At 38.9% G+C, this 22012-nt stretch overlaps 1 protein-coding gene across 2 annotated transcripts in view; it reads right to left on the bottom strand.

The window, feature by feature from the left end:
• Positions 1–22012, bottom strand: part of AIG1 (androgen induced 1) — a 236604-nt gene that overhangs the window by 7270 nt on the left and 207322 nt on the right. For both annotated transcript variants that reach the window (XM_007450308.1, XM_007450309.1), the window contains exon 5: positions 52–215. In XM_007450308.1, coding sequence (XP_007450370.1) covers positions 52–215 — 164 coding nt within the window. The remainder of the gene's footprint in view (positions 1–51; positions 216–22012) is intronic.

Here is a 22012-nt window from a genome sequence, read left to right as displayed (position 1 = left end):
CTCTTTCAGGCAGCAATTCTTTTGTTTTATGCTCCCCCAAACAATACTTACTTCTCTGTGTATCCCAGATATAGCTGTTCAGAACTTCTCCCAGCAGGTACAAAAAGTTCATTAAGATGGTTGTAGACCCAAAGAAGAGGATTCTGGCTCCTGGGCCAATGTGTTCCAGGAAAGGGTACACCCACATCCCTGTTACATGATGCACCCAACACACCCTGCAGTGGAATCCGAAAGGAGACAGAGACAGGAGTTACTCTCATGTCAGATTTTAAAGCTGCTGATATTACAAATACACACCCCCTACTACAAACATTCTTCAGCAGTGCCAGTTGCCGTTTGCTTCTGATACTCCGCAACATCCCAAGTGTCTGTCAGCTGATAAATGGATGAGCAGAATGCTGTATACACATACAATGGAATAATATTCAGCCATAAAGAGGAACGAAATTTTGATACATGCTACAACATGGATGAACCTTGAAAACTTAATGCTAAGTGAAATAAGCCAGACACAGAAGGACAAATATTATATGACTCTATTTATATAAGATACTAGAATACCTAGAATACTTCAGAGATGAAATGTATAATAGAGGTTACCAGGGCCTGGGGGGAGTGGGGAATAGGGAATGATTATATATGGTACAGAGCTTAAGTTGGGGATAATGATAATATTTTGGGTATAGATAATGATGATGCTTATATAACAACGTGAATGGATTCAATGACACTCAATTGTACCCTTATAAATGCTTAAAATGATAAATATTATGCTGTGCTATGCATATTTTACCACAATAAAACATTTCCATGGGGTGGGAATTAGGAAAAAAATATCTAAAAATTTCCTTGGTGGAGAGAGTCAATAATGAAAGAAAGATTGAGAAACAGTGCTGTAGAGGGGAGAGACACTCATTAAACCCATCCAGGTCACCTTGACTAATTGTCCACACTACAAGATTTTTAGCAAAAGAGGAAGCCAAGCTAGTCACAATTAAAAACAAAAAACAAAAAAACTGAAGCATTTGTGAGAATCAACAGAAGTTAAGTTGAACTACCCTAAAGGATTCTGATGCATCATATTTTGTTTGTCCGTATGTTACAGGCAGTTTTATTTTCCTAATCTTGTCCTAATCTTGTTTTGTAAGGAGGTGTTGTGCACCCATCAAAGGGATTATTAATTTCTATGGAGATAATATGCAATATACCCAAAATGTAATATCATAGAGCTGTAAATGATTTTGCAAACCAACGTATAAAATTATAATCTGACTCACTGTAAACTGTTTCCTCAGTTAGGCAAATTAGGAGTAGTTCTAACTATGAATGCTAGTTATATTTTTATACTTGTTCCTGGCTTTCTACTTTTGTTCTACTTGAACGAAACTTTCCTTTGCAGCTTTTGGTAACATCTCTGATGCCAGGCCGCTATTCCTCAGAAGTTGTTTGCAATGCACTTTTGGTCTGTATGGAATCATTTTATAATACTGAATAGATATAACAACCATAGCCACATCCCATCTATCTGTAGAGGACTCCTAAATTCATATCTCCAGCCTTGGCCTAGCCTGATCTCCAGAGTTCCATACTCAATTGTCCACTGCACATCTCCCCTTGGAGGATGCATCTCCAAGCTAACGTTTCCATGATGTACTCACCATTCCTGCATCCTAATTCCTGCATATCTGCCCCCTCCCTCTGTCATCCAAAAGCAAACGTATGTCTCCCACGTCCTTCCCTTCTCAAATCAATGACTACTACCTTATTCCAGCAATTGCTTGGGCCAGATAATATAGGGTCATTTTTGACATTTTTTCTCAAAATCCACATCCAATCAATCCATCCTCAGATCCTATTGGCTCTACTTTCCAAATAGACTCCAAATATCTACTTCTCACCATCGCCACCACTGCCATCTGGGCTCAAGCCATCATCACCTCTCACTGGCACCACAATCTCTTCCTGACTCAGTTTTCTCCTTGCTACAGTTTATGCTATAGCCCATTCTCATTGGAGCATCCAGCCTGATTTGAATTAAAGTCAGGTCTTGCCACTATTTTGTTCAAAGTAGCTTTTCTCTCTCAATTGAGTATAAGCAAGAGTCCCTAGATGGTTCTTCAAGGCCCTGCCTAAGCAGGCTGGGCACTTTTCTGACTTCTCTCCTACTAATCTCCCCCTCACTTACTCTACTCCGGCCACAGTGACTTCCTGCTATTCCTTGAGCACACAAAGCAGGCTGTATTTGTTCCTGTGCCCAGAACATTACTTCTTACTCCCATCTCCCCCAGTTTTCCCAGGGCTCCCTTGTGTCTTTTAGGTTTTCTTCTATGTCCTTTGTCAGCAAACCTTTTCTGTAAAGAACCAGATAGTAAATATTCCCAGTTTTGCAGGCCTTACTGTCTCTGTCACAACTCTCAGCTCTGCCACTGCAGTGTAAAAGCAGCTGTAGACTGTATGTAAACAAATGATATGGTCGTGTTCCAATAAAACTTTATTTATAGACATTGAAATTTGAATTTCATATAATTTTCACATGTCTTGAAATATTCATCTTCTTTTGATTTTTTTCCAATAACGTAAAAACCATTCTTAGCTGGGTCATAAAAGAACAAAAAAAAGAAAAACAGACAGTGGGTGGGCTGGATATGGCCCACTGGCTATAGTTTGCTGCTCCCTAATTTAAGTAGTTCTTTGTATAATGGCCAACAGGCACATGAAGAGGTGCTCAACATCACTAATCATCAGGGAAATGCAAGCCAAAACCACAATGAGATAGCATCTCATACTTGTCAGAATGGCCATCCTCAAAAAGACAAGAAATAATAAGTGTTGGTGAAGATGTAACAAAAAGGGAACCGTAATATACGTTGGTGGGAATGTAAGTTGGTGCAGCCACTATGGAAAACAGTATGGCAGTTCCACAAGAAATTAAAAATAGAACTACAATATGATCCAGCAATTCCACTCCTGGAATTATACCTGAAAAAAATGAAAACACTAATTCATAAAGATATATTCACTCCAATGTCCATAGTGGCATTATTTGCAGTAGCCAAGATATGAAAACTATCAAGTGTTCATCAACAGATGAATGGATAAAGATGTGGTATATATATACAATGAAAAATTACTCAGCAATAAAAAAAATGAAATTTTGCCATTGCAACAACATGGCTGGACCTGGAGAGAATTATGCTTAGTGAAATAAATTACAGAAAGACAAATACTGCATGTTATCACTTATATGTGAAATCTAAAAACTACAACAAATGAGTTAATATAATAAAACAGAAACAGACTCACAGATACAGAGAATAAACTAGTGGTTACCAGAAGGGAGAAGTGTGAGGGGAGGGGCAAGATAGGTGAAGGGGATTAAGAGGTACAAACTACCAGGTACAAAATAAGCTACAAGGATGTAATGTACAACACAGGGAATGTAGCCACTATTTTATAATAATTTTATATGGAGAATAATCTATAAAAATATCAAATCACTATGTCGTACATCTGAAACGAATATGATATTGTAAGTCAACTATACTTCAATTTTAAAAATAGTTCTTTTTATTTCACAAAGGACCTTCATGCACATTATTTTATTTAGTCTTCTCAGCAATCCCAGGTATAGCATGTCATCCTCATTCTACTGAGGTAAAAATCAGAGTTTATAGAGTATAGTCAGAATATGTCAGAACTGACAATGGAAATGTAAAATTCTCAGGTTAGGGAAGTGGATAGCTGTTCTGAGTATATAATCCCCCTTAACTTATTCAAGCACCCTATGAAGTACGATTATCCCCATTTCACAGATAATGAAACAGACTAGATTAAAGAACTTGTCTTTAAAAATGGCAAAGCTGGGAAAGGAACACACACCTGATTTCTTTTCTCCTGCATGGACTTGCTTCTTTATGTGAGGCATAATATTGTCTCCAAAAACAAAGAGAAGGTTTTCTTTTCTTTGCTTTTCTATTTTAAGTTGTTTTGACTTAGTAAGTCATCATACCATCTCAGATATAGGAGTCCTGTTATGTGGGGTTTCACCTGGATTGGTGTGAATGATGCAACCACTTGTCTTAACAGGTTGGGTGCTTTCACAATTTGTTTGCTTGATATAATCAGGGCTCAATTTTCTGCACAAAAATGACTCACGGCCTTGCTCATCTATTTGTGGAGAGTTCTCAGGTCTTGGTTGACTTTCAATTTCGATCTCATTCTAAGACCTTCTCATCTTAGTGCCCAAACAGCTTATGCTTAAGGTAATGATGCCAATTTAAATTTTAGTCTAAAAAAATTGATAACCATAGTGTGTGTGCAGGTGCATACATATATATGCATATGCTATAGTACTATGAGACTTCTGGGGTTGACTATTTTATTAAATGTACCTCCAATTTCATTCACTTGAATGTGCAATTAAGAATGAAATTTATTGGCCTTCCCTGGTGGCGCAGTGGTTGAGAGTCTGCCTGCCGATGCAGGGGACGTGGGTTCATGCCCTGGTCCGGGAGGATCCCACATGCCGCAGAGCGGCTGGGCCCGTGAGCCACGGCCGCTGAGCCTGTGCGTCCGGAGCCTGTGCTCCGCAACGGTAGAGGCCACAGCAGTGAGAGGCCCACGTACCCCAAAAAAAAAAAAAAAAAAAAAAAAAAGAATGAAATTTATTAACGCCTCCTGTCTGAGTTGTGCTGCATACTAGGGATACAGAAGCAAAAGAGGCAAGGGTGATTCTTGTTCTCACGCAGTACAGTCTAACGAGGAATACAGATATTCACAGAGAAAACACAAGTGTAGTCAGAATTAGGGTAAGTGTAGGAGTGTCATGGGGGCACAGGGATCATTCTCTGCTTTTTTGTGAACCTTACACTTACCATTAGGCTTTCTTTCTCTTATGTATTCACCTTCCTTTCAAACCAGTTTTTTCACAGCTGATGAATATGCTCAAATGCTTTTCATTCAAACACAATCAAAAAGTTTCCATCAACTTCACAAATACCGCTCTATATGTCTCCTTCTCTTCAAAGACAAATTTCTCCAGTGAGTCTATACTCACTGATTCCTGGTCTGTACTCTGCACTCCTCCTCCAACAGCCTGGCTTCTTTTCTTATGCTTCACCAAAACATATCGGCTCTTTGACCTCAATTTCTCTTGTTTTCTTCCCACCTTGTTGGCTGCTCTTCTTGGTTTCCTTTCTAAGTTCACCCTTTGCTCCAGCCATTGAACGCTGAAGTTCCTTAAGGATTGGCTTTTAAACACTCTTCTCATATTATGTCTTCTGGGTTGATGAGTTCTTCCATGTTCAATGCTGCATGTCTACCACCTATACAGATATTCCACAGATCTATGTCCTAATCCAGATTTCTCCTCTGTTCCAGAACGGTTGATCAAATAGTCCTCAGAAGATCTCATTTTACACATCTTAATGGTACCTCAAACTCCATACAGCTACAGCCAAAGTCATGCTTTTTTCCAACAAGCTTGGTCCTCCTCTGGTATTCCATTTCATTCAATGGTACTATCATTCATTCAGTTTTGTAACTCAAGCCTGGGGGTCATCTTTGTTGTGTCCATCTCTTTTACCACATATATATTCAGTCCATTACTTAGTCTTGTTAAGGTCGTCTCACACATCTCTCTAATAAGTCAGTTTTTCCCATCTCCATGAACAACATCTTAATTTGTGTTGTGATCACCTGTCTAGAGTAGTGTAATAGTTTCTAGTTTGTCTATTCATTTACTTTTGCCTCCTTCCAGTTCATTCTCATAACCACCAGAGTGAGTGTTTCAAACTAGAAACCTGACACATTATATGCCAGCTTCAAACATGTTATTGGCCTTCCATTGCTCTTTTTCAAAGACCCTATCTTTTTTTTTTTTCAGTACGCGGGCCTCTCACTGTTGTGGCCTCTCCCGTTGCGGAGCACAGGCTCCGGATGCGCAGGCTCAGCGGCCATAGCTCACAGGCCCAGCCGCTCCGCGGCATGTGGGATCTTCCCAGACCGGGGCACGAACCCGTGTCCCCTGCATCGGCAGGCGGACTCTCAACCACTGCGCCACCAGGGAAGCCCAAAGACTCCCTATTTTTAATGAAGCCTAGAGTGCCCTTCATAGAGTTGGCTTCTACCTGTCTCATGACCCTACCTCCTACCTTGCTCCTCTTACACTGGCTTTCATTTGGTTCCTGGTTCCCTGATTTTACCATGTTCCTTCGTGCCATGTGGATTTACACATGCTTCTGTTTCTGCCTATGCTGTTAGTTATCCACCCCTTAGACTCATTAAGTTATATTTCTATTTTATAGCTTAGCTCAACTATTATAACTAACCAGCCATCACATTGGAAAGTTTCCCCTGATCTGCTAGTGTAGGTCAGATTTTATACATTCTTATAGAACCAAGAATCTCTTTTATTTTTTAAGCTCTTCTTTTATTAGTACTTAAGTTTGAATGATATCTTCATTTGCATAATGGTTCTCCCCTTCTAGCATATCTAAGTTCTGTGAGGTGAGAGACTGAGTCTATTTCTACATATCATTGTATCCTCAGTGCTTACCACAATGCCTGTTACATAGCAGGAGAAGGTATAAATGAATAACGTAGCATTTAAGCTGTGATGGGAAGGATGAATAACTGTTAGTTGAACAAAGATGGGAGGCAAGAACTTTCTAGTCAGATGCAACAGTATGTCCAAAGACATGAAAGCAAGGGTGAATTCCCAGATGTTCAGGAAGAAACCATTCTTACTGAAATCAAGGGAGAGGGCATGAGGTGCAGGCAGGTGCCAAACTGTGGGTGGCTTTTTAAGCCATGCTAAGAATTATAGACTCTGTCCTAGTATGGACAACAGGAAGTCTTTGAAGGGTATTAAATAAACATGAAACAGATCAGATTGACCTGGAAAACAATTGTATCAGAAACGGTGGTGGCCAGGTCTAGAATGGTAGCATTGGGAATGAAAATTAGTCAGTAGATTTAGAGCTATTTAGACCAGTGTCCATCAAAAACTGTAGGTCATAAGCAGTTGCATGCTGTATATATGGTCAGGAGAGCTGGTATCTTTAGGATGTTTGTTAGTTGGTGGCTTAAATTCAACCATGGTGGGAGTATTTATACCCAAAACTGCCAAATGCTACATATCTGGCTCTCCTTGCCTTGCCTCCAGAAGAGCTGGTTGTTAAACACTTGCCAGTAACCCACTGGTTACTAGCATTTTAAAAAGCAACAACAGAAGACAACATAACAGAAAATATCAGAAAGCCTTGCATATAATGATGATAAAATTTTTTTTTCAGAACTTGTTTCACTTGTATGTGTGTGTATGTGTGTGTGTGTGTGTGTGTGTGTGTGTGTGTGTGTGTGCATGCTGGTTGGGTCGTGATGCAAAGGATGTTTCATTTATTTACAGTAAAATTAGTTTGAAAGGCACTGATTTAGGAAATGGAATTAAGAGAACTTGGTGATTGATTGGATTTAGGCAATGAGGGAACTGAGATGAGTTAAGGATTAATCATAGATTCCTGGCTTGATTAACTGGGTGGAGAGTGTTGCCATTTCCTGAGATAGGGAATGCTGTCAGAGAGCTGATTTGGGGGGATGATGAATTCAGTTTGGACACGTTGAATTTGAGACATCTGTAAGATATCCAAGTGGAGATATCTTGAAGGCAGTTACATGGGTTTGGACTGTAGAGAAAGGACTGATGTGGCAATACAGATATTGGGTTCACTGGCAAAAAGATGGTGGTTGAGGCCATCAGAACAGATTAAGGTAGAGTACACAGTATGAAGGAAGTATGTCCATAAGAGAGCCCTGAAAAAGATCAAGATTTAAGGGGTAGTTCGAGGAGGATGAGGTTAAAAAGAAGCTCAAAAAGATGGGCTAGAGACATGGAAGAAAGACAGAAGTGTAGTGTCTTGAAGCCAATGGACAAGTGGTTCCAGGGTAGAGTAGGCATCTATTATCACAGTATCTTTGAGAATTGAGAATAATTAGAAAACTGACTTTCCACCTACAAAGTGGAAGCAAGAAAAATTTCAGATTCCAAGTGGTATGTGTATCACTGAAATCTACTTTGTTTGACTAGGTATAAATGATAAATATTTTTTACGGATCTTTTCCTGTAATTGATATCTAGTCTCATAGCGTTGTGGTCAGAAAATATACTTGTTACGATTTCAATTTTCTTAAATTTACCAAGGCTTGATTTGTGACCCAAGATATGATCTATCCTGGAGAATGTTCCATGAGCACTTGAGAAAAATGTGTATTCTGTTGTTTTTGGATGGAATGTCCTATAAATATCAATCAAGTCCATCTTGTTTAATGTATCATTTAAAGCTTGTGTTTCCTTATTTATTTTCATTTATGATGATCTGTCCATTGGTGAAATTGGGGTTTTAAAGTCCCCTACTATGATTGTGTTAGTGTCGATTTCCTCTTTTATGGCTGTTAGTATTTGCCTTATGTATTGAGGTGCTCCTATGTTGGGTGCATAAATATTTACAATTGTTATATCTTCTTCTTGGACTGATCCCTTGATCATTATGTAGTGTCCTTCTTTGTCTCTTGTTAATAGTCTTTATTGTAAAGTCTATTTTGTCTGATATGAGACAAATAGTAAGTAAAGAAAAACTGCCCTTGTCAAGCTCAGTAGCTCTTTTTGTCCCATGGCCAAATTTCATCCTATCATATAGACCATGAATTGCGGTGGTCACTGGAGCCCTTGAGGAGTTGTAGTAAGGAAGAAATATCCTTCCCTTTTTTGGCTCTGTCGCCCTTGTTCATCCTAGATAGACACATGCACCTATCTTACCTCAGATAACCTTTCAGTTCTTAAGATTAGTTTATTTGAAAGAGGATTGAAAAACTGATTTTATTATTCACATTTAGATAAGGAGCTAGGCTATCTGACAGCTGGGCTATTAGCGCAAAAGACACAGGACACAGACTCATATGCAGTAGCAGCTAATAGCTAAGGACATTGAATCCTTCTTAGTGATAGGCACGGTGCTAAGTGTTTTATAGGAGCAAATCTTTGGGGAAGGGATTATATTAGTACCATTTTACAGATGAAGACACCAAGGCCCTGAGAGGGTCAATAAGTGGAGAAGTGGAGATACCCACCTGAGTGGTTTAGCTCTTAGCCTGTATGCCAGGCTCCCCTCGTGCTCTGAAGACTAGGCTACAATGGATGGGAACAGCTGTTAATGTGCTCGGAACCAAAAATATGATCCAAAAATATGATCCAAGTTTGAAATCTCTGTGTAAATTTTTTTCTTTTTTTCCCCACGGAATATAAAAGCAACTCGTGCTCAGTGTAGAAAATGTGTGAGATATAAAAATTTTACAAGAGGTAAGATAAATCAGTTTTGGTGACGTTTTAACACAAGACTTAGTCTCTTATAAAACTCAGAAATCGAATTTTACAATGTCTCCCAAGGGGAGAAAAGCAACTGCAGGGATAAAATGATTAAACACTTCCTTCAGAGAAAGCTCTGACTTACCTCTTAAGAAACAGTCACATCATACGTGCAGTTAGCCTACTGGAATTTACGATTCTGCTTGGCAGGCAATGAGCCTGTGCCCCAAGATGGGGTTAGACAAAGGATATGCATCAGCTTCTTGCCTAGTGGATTCTGTGTGTCTCACATGGTACCTCCCACCTGATGCTTCTGAAGGGCTTTTCAAGGGTAGTTTGGACCTTTGGCTCAAATGCTGACTTTAGACCTAGCTCTCTCTTTAGATCTAACTGTCTCACTTTAGGGCCAATCTAAAGGCCCCTTGGACATCTCCTGAATATTGATTGCATGGAGACTGGTTCTTGCTACATTTCTGAGAATCTAGAATTCTGAAGTGTTCTGGAGTTCATGTACTCACCAATTTACTCAACAAACATTTCTTGAGTCCCCACTGTGTGCCAGGTGGGAGCAAGCAGCAGTCGGGGTGCAAAGGTGTGCCCTTGAGGAGGAGTGCCAAGTTTCCCACTGAAAAGGCTGTAGGTCCCAGGGAATATGACAAAGGACATTTGTCTAGAAGAGAACAGGGCTCTGAAAACGGGGCTCAAAAAATTCTCCTTGGTGATGTGTATGGTGGTGCTAGAGAATTAAAGTGTTAATTCACAGGCAAATACCAGATGGAGGCATCCCATCTGAAGCAGTGCTGAAACATCCTCTAGCTCAGTTACAGACATACTTTTAGAAGCTACAGACATAATTATATAATTCTTCATTTACTGCAGGTTTAACAGACTATTCTTCAAGACAATCTTTTTAAGATTCGTCAAAGTCTTTTCAATGTTCTCCTCAGAGCTAGCCCAAATTTATAGAACCTGGGATGTATCTATACATGGGGCAAGGTTTATGCGTGCAGACACATGGGGCCCTGTGCTCAGAAGGGCCTCACAGTTGGCTTAATGCTCTGCTGTCATCATCTTGAAATTCGTAACGATTTTTGAACAAGGGGCTCCACACTTTTGTTTTGCTCTGGACCCCACAAATTATGTAGCGGGTCCTGTTCATGTAGTTGTGCCATTTATACTTCAGATCAACTTCCAGATCATCCACGTGGTGGTCCGGTCACCTTGGGTATTATTGAACTTCTTGAGCCTTGGTCTCCCCTTCGGTAAAGTCTTCCCTCAGAGCTGTAGTCGTTAGATAGTGTGAAGTTCTTAGCACAGTCAACTTAGGTTAGACAAAAAGCAAGCAAACCAAACAAACGAGTAAGCTTTCCACTGCTTCTCTTTATGCAGAAATATAGAATATTTTTCCGAACTTCTCATTCACAAAGATGTTTTCAAGGTTACTAGTCCCTCCACCCATCCCTGGGGAAACAGGCAAATTGTGTGTGCCTCCCAAAATGAATTCCTGTAATGAGGTAATGAGAGGATGTGTTTTCTTCCTGATTCTAAATCACAAATATCAGAGTAATTTATCCACAAAGGCAGGCCAATAAGCTACCTCAGAATATTTTCCCACAACAAATGTCCTGGCACACGTCTAAACTGGTTTCAAATGATTGGCTTCCTTTGGGTCCCACTTTCTACAGCCTACCTGGTCTTATGGTGATGTTGCCCTGGAGAGAATTCAATTCAAATTTCCCTTAATAAAATTTATGACTGGTTTTGCTTATTAACTTTAATCATTTGGATGGACCTTCTCAAAGCATACAGGTACCAAACATCAAGTTGACACATTTCTGAACACCATAGGGAGCGTGTGTTCTTTCTGGAGGGAGGTGGGAAGTGTGGTCAGCAAGGGATTGTTATGGCCCAAGCAATCATCAGAATTGGCTGCAGGAATGAGAAAGCCATGCGTTTAAACTACTACCTCTGGAAAAGGAGGAGGAAGAACATGCTATACCCACAACTGAAAATCATAATTTTCCATATTTTGCAGAAATGATCTCTAGTGTCTCTCTAGCACATTTCATGCATCTCCCTCTCCTAGATTCTTATTTTTAGGATTACAAACAATGTTTGGGTTATCCCTGCCATGATTACATCTTCTTTGATCCAACCTCTAATTGCCAACCTTTTTTAATAAACAGCAACATTTCCAGACATTTCTGGAGCTCCTGCTTTGTGCCAGTGCCCTGTGTCAAGTTGTAGTGAGGCCATCTCTGCATTATTTGTCACATTTGTCCTCTGTGTGCTGTTTCTACAACTGCTAAATGTTTCTTTTATTTTTTTTCATTCAACAAATACATATCAGGGCCTGGATGTGTCAGACATGAATATAGCAGTATGTGAAGCAGATGTGGTCCCTGCCCTTGAGACAGGGTCCCAAGTCGAACAGTAACACAGACATTAGATGACACCTTAAGTATTATGTGTGAGGGAAGAGTAATAGAGTCAATTACTATTTTTAAGTTGAGTTGTAGTGTTCATTTTTCAACTTCATTTTAATTTTTGTCCAAAGTAAACCATCAAAAGTTCTATAAAGCTGAAATTAAAAAAGCAGAAACTCTCTGCCCTATCCAACTGCAGCCCTTAGTCTCCTTTCCATGCCCCATCCTGTTCTCCAGAGGAAGCCACATTTCAACAATTTCAGCTGTTTCGTTTATCTTTAGTCCCATGTTTCTTAAAAATACCCATATATTGCTGTTTCTTGACTTATCAATTTTAAATATCATCTTCTGACTTCCTAAGATGAAAGATATGTGTTCAGCTCTGTTACAACCTCTTTTCTCTTTTTTTCCTATTTTTTGCCCACCAAATACATTTGTAACGTATTTTGGGAAGCTGAATACGTTTTCAATATTTTTTTCCTTATGCTTTGGTGTTGTATCTAAAACCCAAATTCCTTGTGTTTTGTTATGGGAGTTGATGGTATTGAGTTTTACATTTAGATTTATGATGCATTTTGAGTTATTTTTTGTGAAAGGTATAAGGTTTGTGTCTAGATTCAGTTTTTTTCATAAGGACTTCAAACTGTCTCAGCACAATTTGTTGAAAAGGTATCGTTTCTTCATTGAATTACCTTTGCTCCTTTGTCAAGTATCAGTTGACTAGATTTCTACCTCTGGGCTCTCTATTTTGTTTCATTGATCTTTGTGTATATCCTTTCACTAAGACCACAGTGTCTTGATTACTGTGGCTTTATAGTAAGTCTTGACATCAGGTGGTGTCTTCTCCAATTTTCTTCTTTTTCAATATTGCATTGGCTATTCTGGGTCTTTTGCCTTTCAACATAAAATTTACATCCAGTTTTTTATGTCCACAAAATAACTTGTTGGGCTTGTGCTGAATCTATAGGTCAAGCTGGTAAGAACTGACATCTTAAAAATATTGGGTCTCCCAATCCACGAACACAAACTCTCCCTTTACTTATTTACATCTTTTTTACTTCTTTCACAAGTGTTTTATAGTTTTGCATATAAATCTTGTACATATTTTGTTAGATTTTTATCTAAGTATTTCACTATTTTGATGCTAGTGTAAGTGGTATTGTTTTCAATTTCAAACACCAATTGTTCATTGCTAGTACACAGGAAATCAATAGACCTTGTATTCAGTGACTAATTAGTTCCAGGAGTTTTTTGTTAATTCTTTTGGATTGTTTACATGGACAATCATGTCATCTGTGAACAAAAACAGTTTTATTCTTTCCCTTAATCTATATATACTTTTTATCTTCTTTTCTTGTCTTATTGCACTAGCTAGGAATGATGCACTAGGACTTCAGGAATGATGAGAGAGGACAACCTTGCCTTGTTCCCAACATTAAAGAGAAAGCATCCAGTTTTTCACCATTAAGTATGATGTTAGCTGTGGGTTTTTTTGATAGATGTTCTTTATCAACCTCAGAAAGTTCTCCTCTATTCATACTTTGCTGAGTTTTCTTTTTTCTTTTTTAAGTCATGAGTGGGTGTTGGTCTTTGTCAAATTCTTTTTCTGCATCTATTAAAATCATCATACAATTTTTCCTGTTTAGTCTGTTGATGTGGTGGATTACATTAATTGATTTTTCAATGTTGACTGGCCTTGCATACCTGGAATAAATTCCCCTTGGTCTTGGTGAATAAAACTTTTTATACACTGTTGGATTAGATTTGCTAATATTTTTGAGAAGTTTTACATCTACATTCAAGAGAGATATGTGTCTGTAAGTTTCCTTCTTGTAATGTCTTTTTCTAGTATTGATATTGATGGCCTCATAAAATGAGTTAGAGGGTGATTTCTCTGCTTCTATTTTCTGAAAGAGATTGTAAAGAATTGTTATCATTTCTTCCTTAAACATTTGGTAGAATTCACCAGTAAAACCCTCTGGGCCTGAAGCTTTCTGTTTTGGAAGGTTACTAAAAATTGATTTAATTTCTCTAGTAGACATAGGCCTATTCGGATTGTCTATTTTTCCTCTGTGAGTTTTGGTAAATTGGTCCATTTCATCTAGTTATTATCAAGTTTGTGGACACAGAGTTGTTCATAATATTCTTTAATTATTCTTTTAATGTCCATGGGATAAGTAGTGAGACTCCTCTTAAATTTCTAATATTAGTAATGTGTGTCTTCTCTGTTCTTTTCCTGGTTAACCTGGCTAGAGCTTAATCAATTTTACTGACCTTTTCAAAGAATTAGTTTTTGGTTTTATCAATTTCCAGTTTTCAATTTCATCTATAATTTTTATTATTTTCTTTCTTCTGATTGATTTTGGTTTAAATTGCTCTTCTTTCTCTAGTCTCTTAAAGTGGAAACTTAGGTTATTGGCTTTAGATCTATTTCTTTTCTAATATATGCATTTAATGTTCTGAATTAGCCTCTGAGCACTGCATTCTCTGAATCCTATAAATTTTGATAAGTTGTATCTTCACCTTCTTTCAGTTCAAAATATTTTAAATTTCTCTTGACACTTCTTCTTTGACCTGTGTCGTTTATTAGCACGTTACTTAAACTCCAAATATTTTGGGATCTTTTAGATATCTTTCTGTTATTAATTTCTAGTTTAATTCCATTGTGGACTATGAACATATTTTGTATGATTTCTATACTTTTAAATTTAAGGTGTGTTTTCTGGCTCAGAATATTATCTGTCTTGGTGAATGTTCCATGTGAGCTTGAGTAGAATGTGTACTCTGCTCTTGTTGAATAGAGTATTCTATGTATGTCAATTTGATCAAGTTGATTGATGGTGCTGTTCAGGTCAACTATATCCTTACTAATTTTTTGCCTGCTTGATCTATCAATTACTGAAAAACAGTTGTTGTAATCTCCAACTATAATAGTGGATTTGAATATGTCTTCTTGTAGTTCTATCAGTTTTTCCCTCACATGGTTTGATGTTCTGTTGTTAGAAGCACACATTAAAGGTCGTTATGTCCTCTTGGAGAATAAATCCCTTTATCATTATATAGTGCTTCTCCTTATCTGTGATAATTTTGTTTGTTTTGAAGTGTGCTTTGTCTGAAATAAAGATAGCTAAACCATTTTTATTTTGATTAGTATTAGCCTGTTAAATCTTTCTCCATCCCTTTACTCTTGGCCTATCTATGTCTTTATATTTAAAGTGGGTTTCTTGTAGGCAACACATATTTGGTTACTGTTATCTTTGTCTTTTAATTGATGTATTTAAACATTTACATTTAAAGTGCTTATTGATATAGTTGGACTAATAACTGTTTGTAGTATCTATTCATTGTACTTGTTTTTTGTTTCTTATTTTCTTCTCCCTTGTTTCCGTTTTCTTTGGTTTTAATTAGTATTTTATAAGCTTCCATTTTTTCTTCTCTCTCAGAATATCAATTATACTTCTTTTTGCAAATTTTTTCTAGTGTTTCACATTCATAACTAATATAAGTCCACTTTCAAATATTGATTCCTAGGTAGTGCAGATACCTAATACAGGGTATTCTCACTTCCTCGTTTCCATCCCTTATAACTTCATTGTCATTCATTTCATGTATCCACATCCATTGTTACTATTGTAATTTTGAGGAACATTTCTCTAATAGATCAATTAAGAGTAAGAAAAATAAATATTTTATTTCATCTTTACTTATTCTTTTTTCTGTTATTCCTTTCTTTATGTAGATCCAAGTTTCTGACCTTCATGATTTTCTTTCTCCCTAAAGAATACCTTTTAACATTTCTTCTAGGACAGGTTTGCAGGCAATGAATTCCCTCAGTTTTTTTTTGTTGTTGTTGGTCTGAGAAAATCTTTATTTTTCCTTCACGTTTGGAGGATAATTTTGCTGGATAAAGAATTCTAGGTTGTTGGTTTTTCCTTTCAACATTTTGTAAACTAAGTCAATTCTAAGTAAAGCAATGGAAACTATAGATAAATGAACACTGACCTCAGCATTTTTTTCTATTGCAAGACCTTAATTGCTTGCCCTAGCTTTTTCTCCTTCTGGTATTCAGTAAGTTCCCCAGTTTCTAGTCCTGCTGACTTTGAATCTCTCCCTTGAACTCATTCTTGTCTGTTCATTGGGAAAGCCCACATTTCCTCTATCATCCACCCCACCTGAAAGGTAAATGGATGCTTCCCAACAACTTCAAGCTGGAAACCTTCAACCCTTGATTCAGTTTAAATTTCTTCCATCTCAGTCCTGGGTCCTTTCCATTTCTGTCTCACCAGCCACACTCTTATCCAGTTCCATAGTAATTCCTACTCTCAATCTCACTGAAGTTTTCTTTTTAAAGTATATTAAAATATATTTAATATCTGGCATAATTTTACATACCTCCACGTATTTTACACTTACTTGAGCCATTTATGATGAGGCTAGTACTACAAGGGAAAGCCCTATAGAGCCCTGTGGAGATTTCATGAATTAAAATAGCTAAAATTAAAGCACTAAAGTCTTACCAGTTCATAAATGTTTTCGGATCTCCTAGTCTCTGGGAAGGAGAAAAGTAAATTAAATTAAGAGTTACAGTTTTTATTCTCTCCTGAGTAAGTGGCAGAAATAATGTTTTGGGAGGACTGAATAGAAAAATAGTGTTAAGCCTTAGTAAATTCTTCTATTTGAATGACTGAATACCAGTTGACTTCTCCCAGTGATCTCTGTTAGAACAAGCCAGGCTGCATCATAGAGCTCCCATGTGCTGCTGTGAACTCCAATAACTGATTCACAACCAATGGGAATGACACTTTCCAGTTACATTTATTTTTAAACAACAAAGACAGTGGGCAAATCCAGGTGTTGAGTCACTAGGAAAGATGAACACCTACACAAACACAACAAAAATCCAGAAGCAATTTTCTTTCCACAGTGTTATCCTTTATATGTTAAAAAGCTGATGTTTTTTTTCCCTAGTTTCACATTGCACTCTTCTCAGTTACAATCACAAACTTGTCTTTCATAAGATTCAGCACTATCCTGGTCATCATTTAGCTCTATTTGTCCCTAGAGCAATGATATGAGGCCACTGAAGGTCATTAATAGGACATAATATAAGATCAAAGGGACACTAGTCCCGCTTCATGGACAGCTGCTTAAAAGAAAACCTGAGGGGACAGCATGTCCTCCTTTGGTGTTGCACCCAAAGACCAGCTTCCTGACTTTACTGGCATTACCAATATTCTATTTCTTTTCATTAAGCAGTGACATGGTGAGTATTTGGATACTGTCTATGTTTCAAATGGGAATAACAAAAGAAGGACTGCTACCATGGAAACCCACCTGATGGCCTTTGTGGTGAGCTCCTTGCTACTTGAAAACATGCAAACTCCACACAATAAAGGGCTGATCAACATTAGGCATAAAGCTTCTCTGCAAGGGCACTGATTCTTAACTTTAATGAATGCCTTGGACACTGCAATCTGAGGCAGCATTATTCTTGTCCAACCTCATTATTAGATAAACACAGGGGAACTTGCACACAGACCTACTGGAGAATGGACTTGAGGATATGGGGAGGGGGAAGGGTGAGCTGTGACAAAGCGAGAGAGAGGCATGGACATATATACACTAACAAACGTAAGGTAGATAGCTAGTGGGAAGCAGCCGCATAGCACAGGGAGATCAGCTCGGTGCTTTGTGACCGCCTGGAGGGGTACGACAGGGAGGGTGGGAGGGAGGGAGCCGCAAGAGGGAAGAGATATGGGAACATACGTATAACTGAGTCACTTTGTTATAAAGCAGAAACTAACACACCACTGTAAAGCAATTATACTCCAATAAAGATGTTAAAAAAAAAAAAGATATACTTTGGATTGCAAAGCAAGAGTCAATTTAAGGCCATCTCCCACTATCTGTCTCTTGTAAAAACAAGCTACATAGTTTAAAGATGCATGCACTTGGAAATAAACTACTGAAAGCAAACTAGGAAGCTGGATTGTTGCCAGCTACATTTCAATAGATCAACCTCACTTAATTTGTATGTGTCCAATATTGCTTTCTCTACACAGTGCCTTCCTCAAAGGAAAATTAATTCAAAGGCTCGGAGCATACCATGTTTTAAATGTTGCTGAATTTTATATGCATAAACATTTTAAAGAGGGATTTATTTGGTTAAGTTCAGGGACTCTCCCTATTAACTGACTATGCTAGTAAAATTTTTAATTTTCCATAATATTTAATATTTTGGGGGAGTATATATAGTCAAAATTTTAACTGAGTTAACAAAAGGAATAAAAAATTGAGTTAACAAAATTGATGGGACCCCATGGGGGGTATATCACTAGTAGCTTTCTTTCTTTTGAAAAAGCACTTTCACCCTTTCCAGTGTCAATTAAGAATCTATCTCTCTAATGCTAGATTATATTTGAAATCGTGACTAGTACCCTATTCTTCTTTACATGTTTTCACCTGCGTGAACAGCCTCTTGCCACTTTGATTTATATTCTAGAGACCTTCATTCAAGAATGGAATACCAAATGTGGACAAAGAAAGAAAATGGAAGAATTGATGAACTAATATTTCTGAAATATTTATTTCCAACTTTGAAGGAAAACTTGTTCAGAAATACAAATAAATATGCTTTGAAAAACATTAATCACTCTAGTTCTCACTTATCAAGGGTGTGAAAATTTATCTCTGAGGAATTGCAACCGTCAGTGTGTTGGAAAGACAGCCATATTACTATCCTACCCCAGTTCTTATCATCTTTGACCCTCATGGATTCACGGTTTTGAAAGTATGCATCACTCATTCATTCATTTATTCCTTCAAAATGTACTGAGCCCTGATTATGTACCAGGCATTGTCTGAGGCACTAAGGATCACATGGAGAATGTCGTAGTAGTTACTGCCCACCAGCCTGGCAGTGGTGCAGGGATGAGATTGCAGAGCAGTGCTGTGAGTGTTTTGATGAGTGACTGCGGGGATGCCATGGGAGGACTGGAAAGGGGCACCTAACACAGACCCAGAGTGTCAGGGATGGTTTCCTGTAGGAAGTGACATCTGATCTGAGACTCAAAGATAGACTGCATGTGGGAGTAAAGCCTGGAAGAAAATGGTCCCCATGGAGAGAATAATGCAAATGCCAGAGGTAAGAAGAGACCAAGGGAGGTTTGGGGAACAACAAGATTAGTAGAACTGGCTTGTGCAGTTCTGGAGAAGAGGCAGAGCTCACGTTTAGAGAGTTTTGTGTGCCATAAAGCTACATGCCTGTGCAGCATTACTTTTGGTCTCAGTTCAAATGGGTCCTCTCTGTGGCCTGACATCCTTCTGCTTCCCTGTTAGCTCTTCTCCCTTTAATTATGTGGATACCTTATACCTTCACATGTCCATCTTCAGCCAAAAAAGTGGAAATAATCCAAAAATGTCCATCAACTGATAAATGGATAAAAGAATTGTGGTATATCCATACAATGACATACTATTTGGCTATAAAAATGTCTGAAGTATGAATTTGTACTACAACATGGATGAGCCTTGAAATCACTATGACAAGTGAAAGAAGGCAGCATAAATACCACATTTTGTATGATTCCATTTATATGAAATGTCCAGAATAGGCAAATGCATATAGACAGAGAGTAGATGAGTCATTGCTGGGGTCTGGGGGAAGAGGGGATGGACTGGACAGTGATTACTTAAAGGGTACAGGGATTCTTTTGGGGGTGATAAAAATGTTCTGGAATTAGGGTAATGGTTGCACAACTTGGTGAATATTCTAGAAACCGCTGGATTGTACACTTTAAAAGGGTGAATTCTATGGTATGTAAATTATATCTCTATAAAAAAACAAGGTAGAGGTGTAGATGAACCACGTTTGGCAATATATTGATAATTATTGAAACTAGGTGATGGATAAGAGGGTTATATTATATTATTCTTTCTTTAGAAAACAAAACAAAAACCCCCTTCTTTGTCACCCACCTTTCTCCTTGCATTTAGATAATTTCATGTCACAATGAAAACAGAAATCAAGAGATAACTTACTCAGCTTGTGGTCACCAAACCTTAACATTTGCTTACAGCCTTTCCTCATTCTTTCATTTCTGTGTTTTTGTTGTTGTTTTTTTTAACATCTTTATTGGAGTATAATTGCTTTACAATAGTGTGTTAGTTTCTGCTTTATAACAAAGTGAATCAGTTATACATATACATATATATATATATCTCCCCATATCTCTTCCCTCTTGACAAACGCTTTGCACAAACATTATTCTAGGAGGTGGGGATACAGAAAAAACAGAAGAGGCCTAGCTCCCACCCTCAGGACATCCCCATCCAGTAGGAAAGCCAGATATCTAAGGAGTAATTCCAAATAAGCAAGAAGCAGGAAGGAAGGAGCAGCACAGACCTAAACTAGATGAGGAATCAGGGAAGGTTTCTTGGAAGAAGTGATGTTTAAGGTAAAAATCCAAGGGCAGGTAGATAACCTCTCAGTAGGTTAAGGGGTTGGGCTGGAAATCAAGTGATCAGTGAGGGAAGGGCATGTGTGAATGTCTTGAGGCAAGAAAGAGCACGGCAGCTCTGAGGGATGGAAAGAATTGGAGTGTGGCTAGAGGGTGGAGGGCGGGGGGGCAAGGATGGGAAGAGGAGGTGGCACAGGTAGGCAGGGGTGGGATCTCACAGGGCCTCTAGAGAAATCCAAAAATTGTCATTAGTGCTCTGTTCAGATCTGATCAGGCCCCAGAGGGGTGAACAGCTCACAAGAAATTGTCAGCTGGCTGAAGAGCCGTCAGATCAGGCCAAGTCCCTTCCACAGACACATTACCCCTAGCATTCCTGGGTTACACAAAACCTCCAACTGGATGTACTAAACTTTAAACCAAATGTATGCGCAGAATTTCAGAAAGCATGTTATAAATAGCTGAGTACAGCGTGAAATGGTGCCGTCACTGCTTCACGGCCAGTGCTCCTCCATCTATGCGTGCAGCAAATGAAGGTCACAGGAAGAATCAAGAACCCGCTGTTCTTTCCCTCAACAATGGCTCGGGCACGAGCAAAGGGGTCTCTGCTGGGCACGATAACCCCTGTGCCTGGTTACCTTCTGTTATTTATTGCCAAAGATAAGAGGACGTAATGGTGGGTACAGGGCAGAAGGAAAGGCATATGGACGGTGAACCCAGAACAAGAGAGGTGTCTGTCAGAGAAGAATGCTGATGAGCGTAGCTCTGCTCCTACTGGCTGAGGTGGGGGATCTGGCACCACACCTACTGCCGTGATTCCGGCCGCTCCTGGGAAACACCATGCTCTCCTTAGTAAAGCTCCCTTGAACCTCAAGGCCACTTGTCACAGGTCCTGTCTGACCCCTTCAGTAACCAGTCGTGCATGCTGCTCTTCCAGCTGTGCCGTCCCTGTGCGCCTCTGGTCACACACTGCTGCGTGTACAGACTTGGGGTGATGCTGTCACCCACACGATGCCCATCTATGAGGGTTACGCATGCTCCATGTTATCCTGTTTCTGGACCGAGCTAGCTCATACTGGGAAGAATATTTCTAAAGATTGTGAGAAAAAGATGTTCCTGCTTCACTACCACAGCAGAAATTGTATATGACATCAAGGAGAAGAGGTGCTACCCCCTCCTGGTTGTCAAACAGGAGCTAGTGCTGCTTTACTGTCCTCCCTCGAGAAGAGAACGGAGCTCCCTGACGTCAGCTGAGGCTCTCCAGCCGTGGGAGGCTCTTAGATCCGGGAGCTCTTTGCAGCCATTCTTCTTGGGCGTGGAATCCTGGCATTCACGGGAATGCTTCCAATTCAACCTAAAGGTGTGAGGCTGATATTGGAAAGGACCTTTATGCCAACACAATGTGCACCGTGTGGTCTGGTGGGACCACCAAGTATCTTGGTGTTAGTGACTTTAGAACACAAACAGATGCACAGCCCTGGAACCAACCACAATGACAAGATGATTACTCCTCTGAGTGCAAATATGGTCTCTGGCTACTCCAGCTGATGTGGACTTGCAAGCAGGGCTCTGATGAGTCCGGCATTGGCCACTGCAAACACTTTTAAATGGACTGCTGGCAGATACACTGACTTTCTGTACGAGTTACTTCACAAGTACAAGTTTGCCCTGGCAGAGGTACATATCTTATGTTAGACTCATCTACCCGAATATGTCTTTTTTTTTTTTTTTTTTTGTGGTACGGGGGGTTTTCCCTGTTGTTGCCTCTC

This window comes from Lipotes vexillifer, unplaced genomic scaffold, assembly GCF_000442215.2.
Source record: "Lipotes vexillifer unplaced genomic scaffold, Lipotes_vexillifer_v1.1 scaffold112, whole genome shotgun sequence".
Taxonomy (NCBI): Eukaryota; Metazoa; Chordata; class Mammalia; order Artiodactyla; family Lipotidae; genus Lipotes; species Lipotes vexillifer.
The sequence above is the reverse complement of the archived record's forward strand: the minus strand, read 5'-3'. Positions and strand labels throughout refer to the sequence as shown.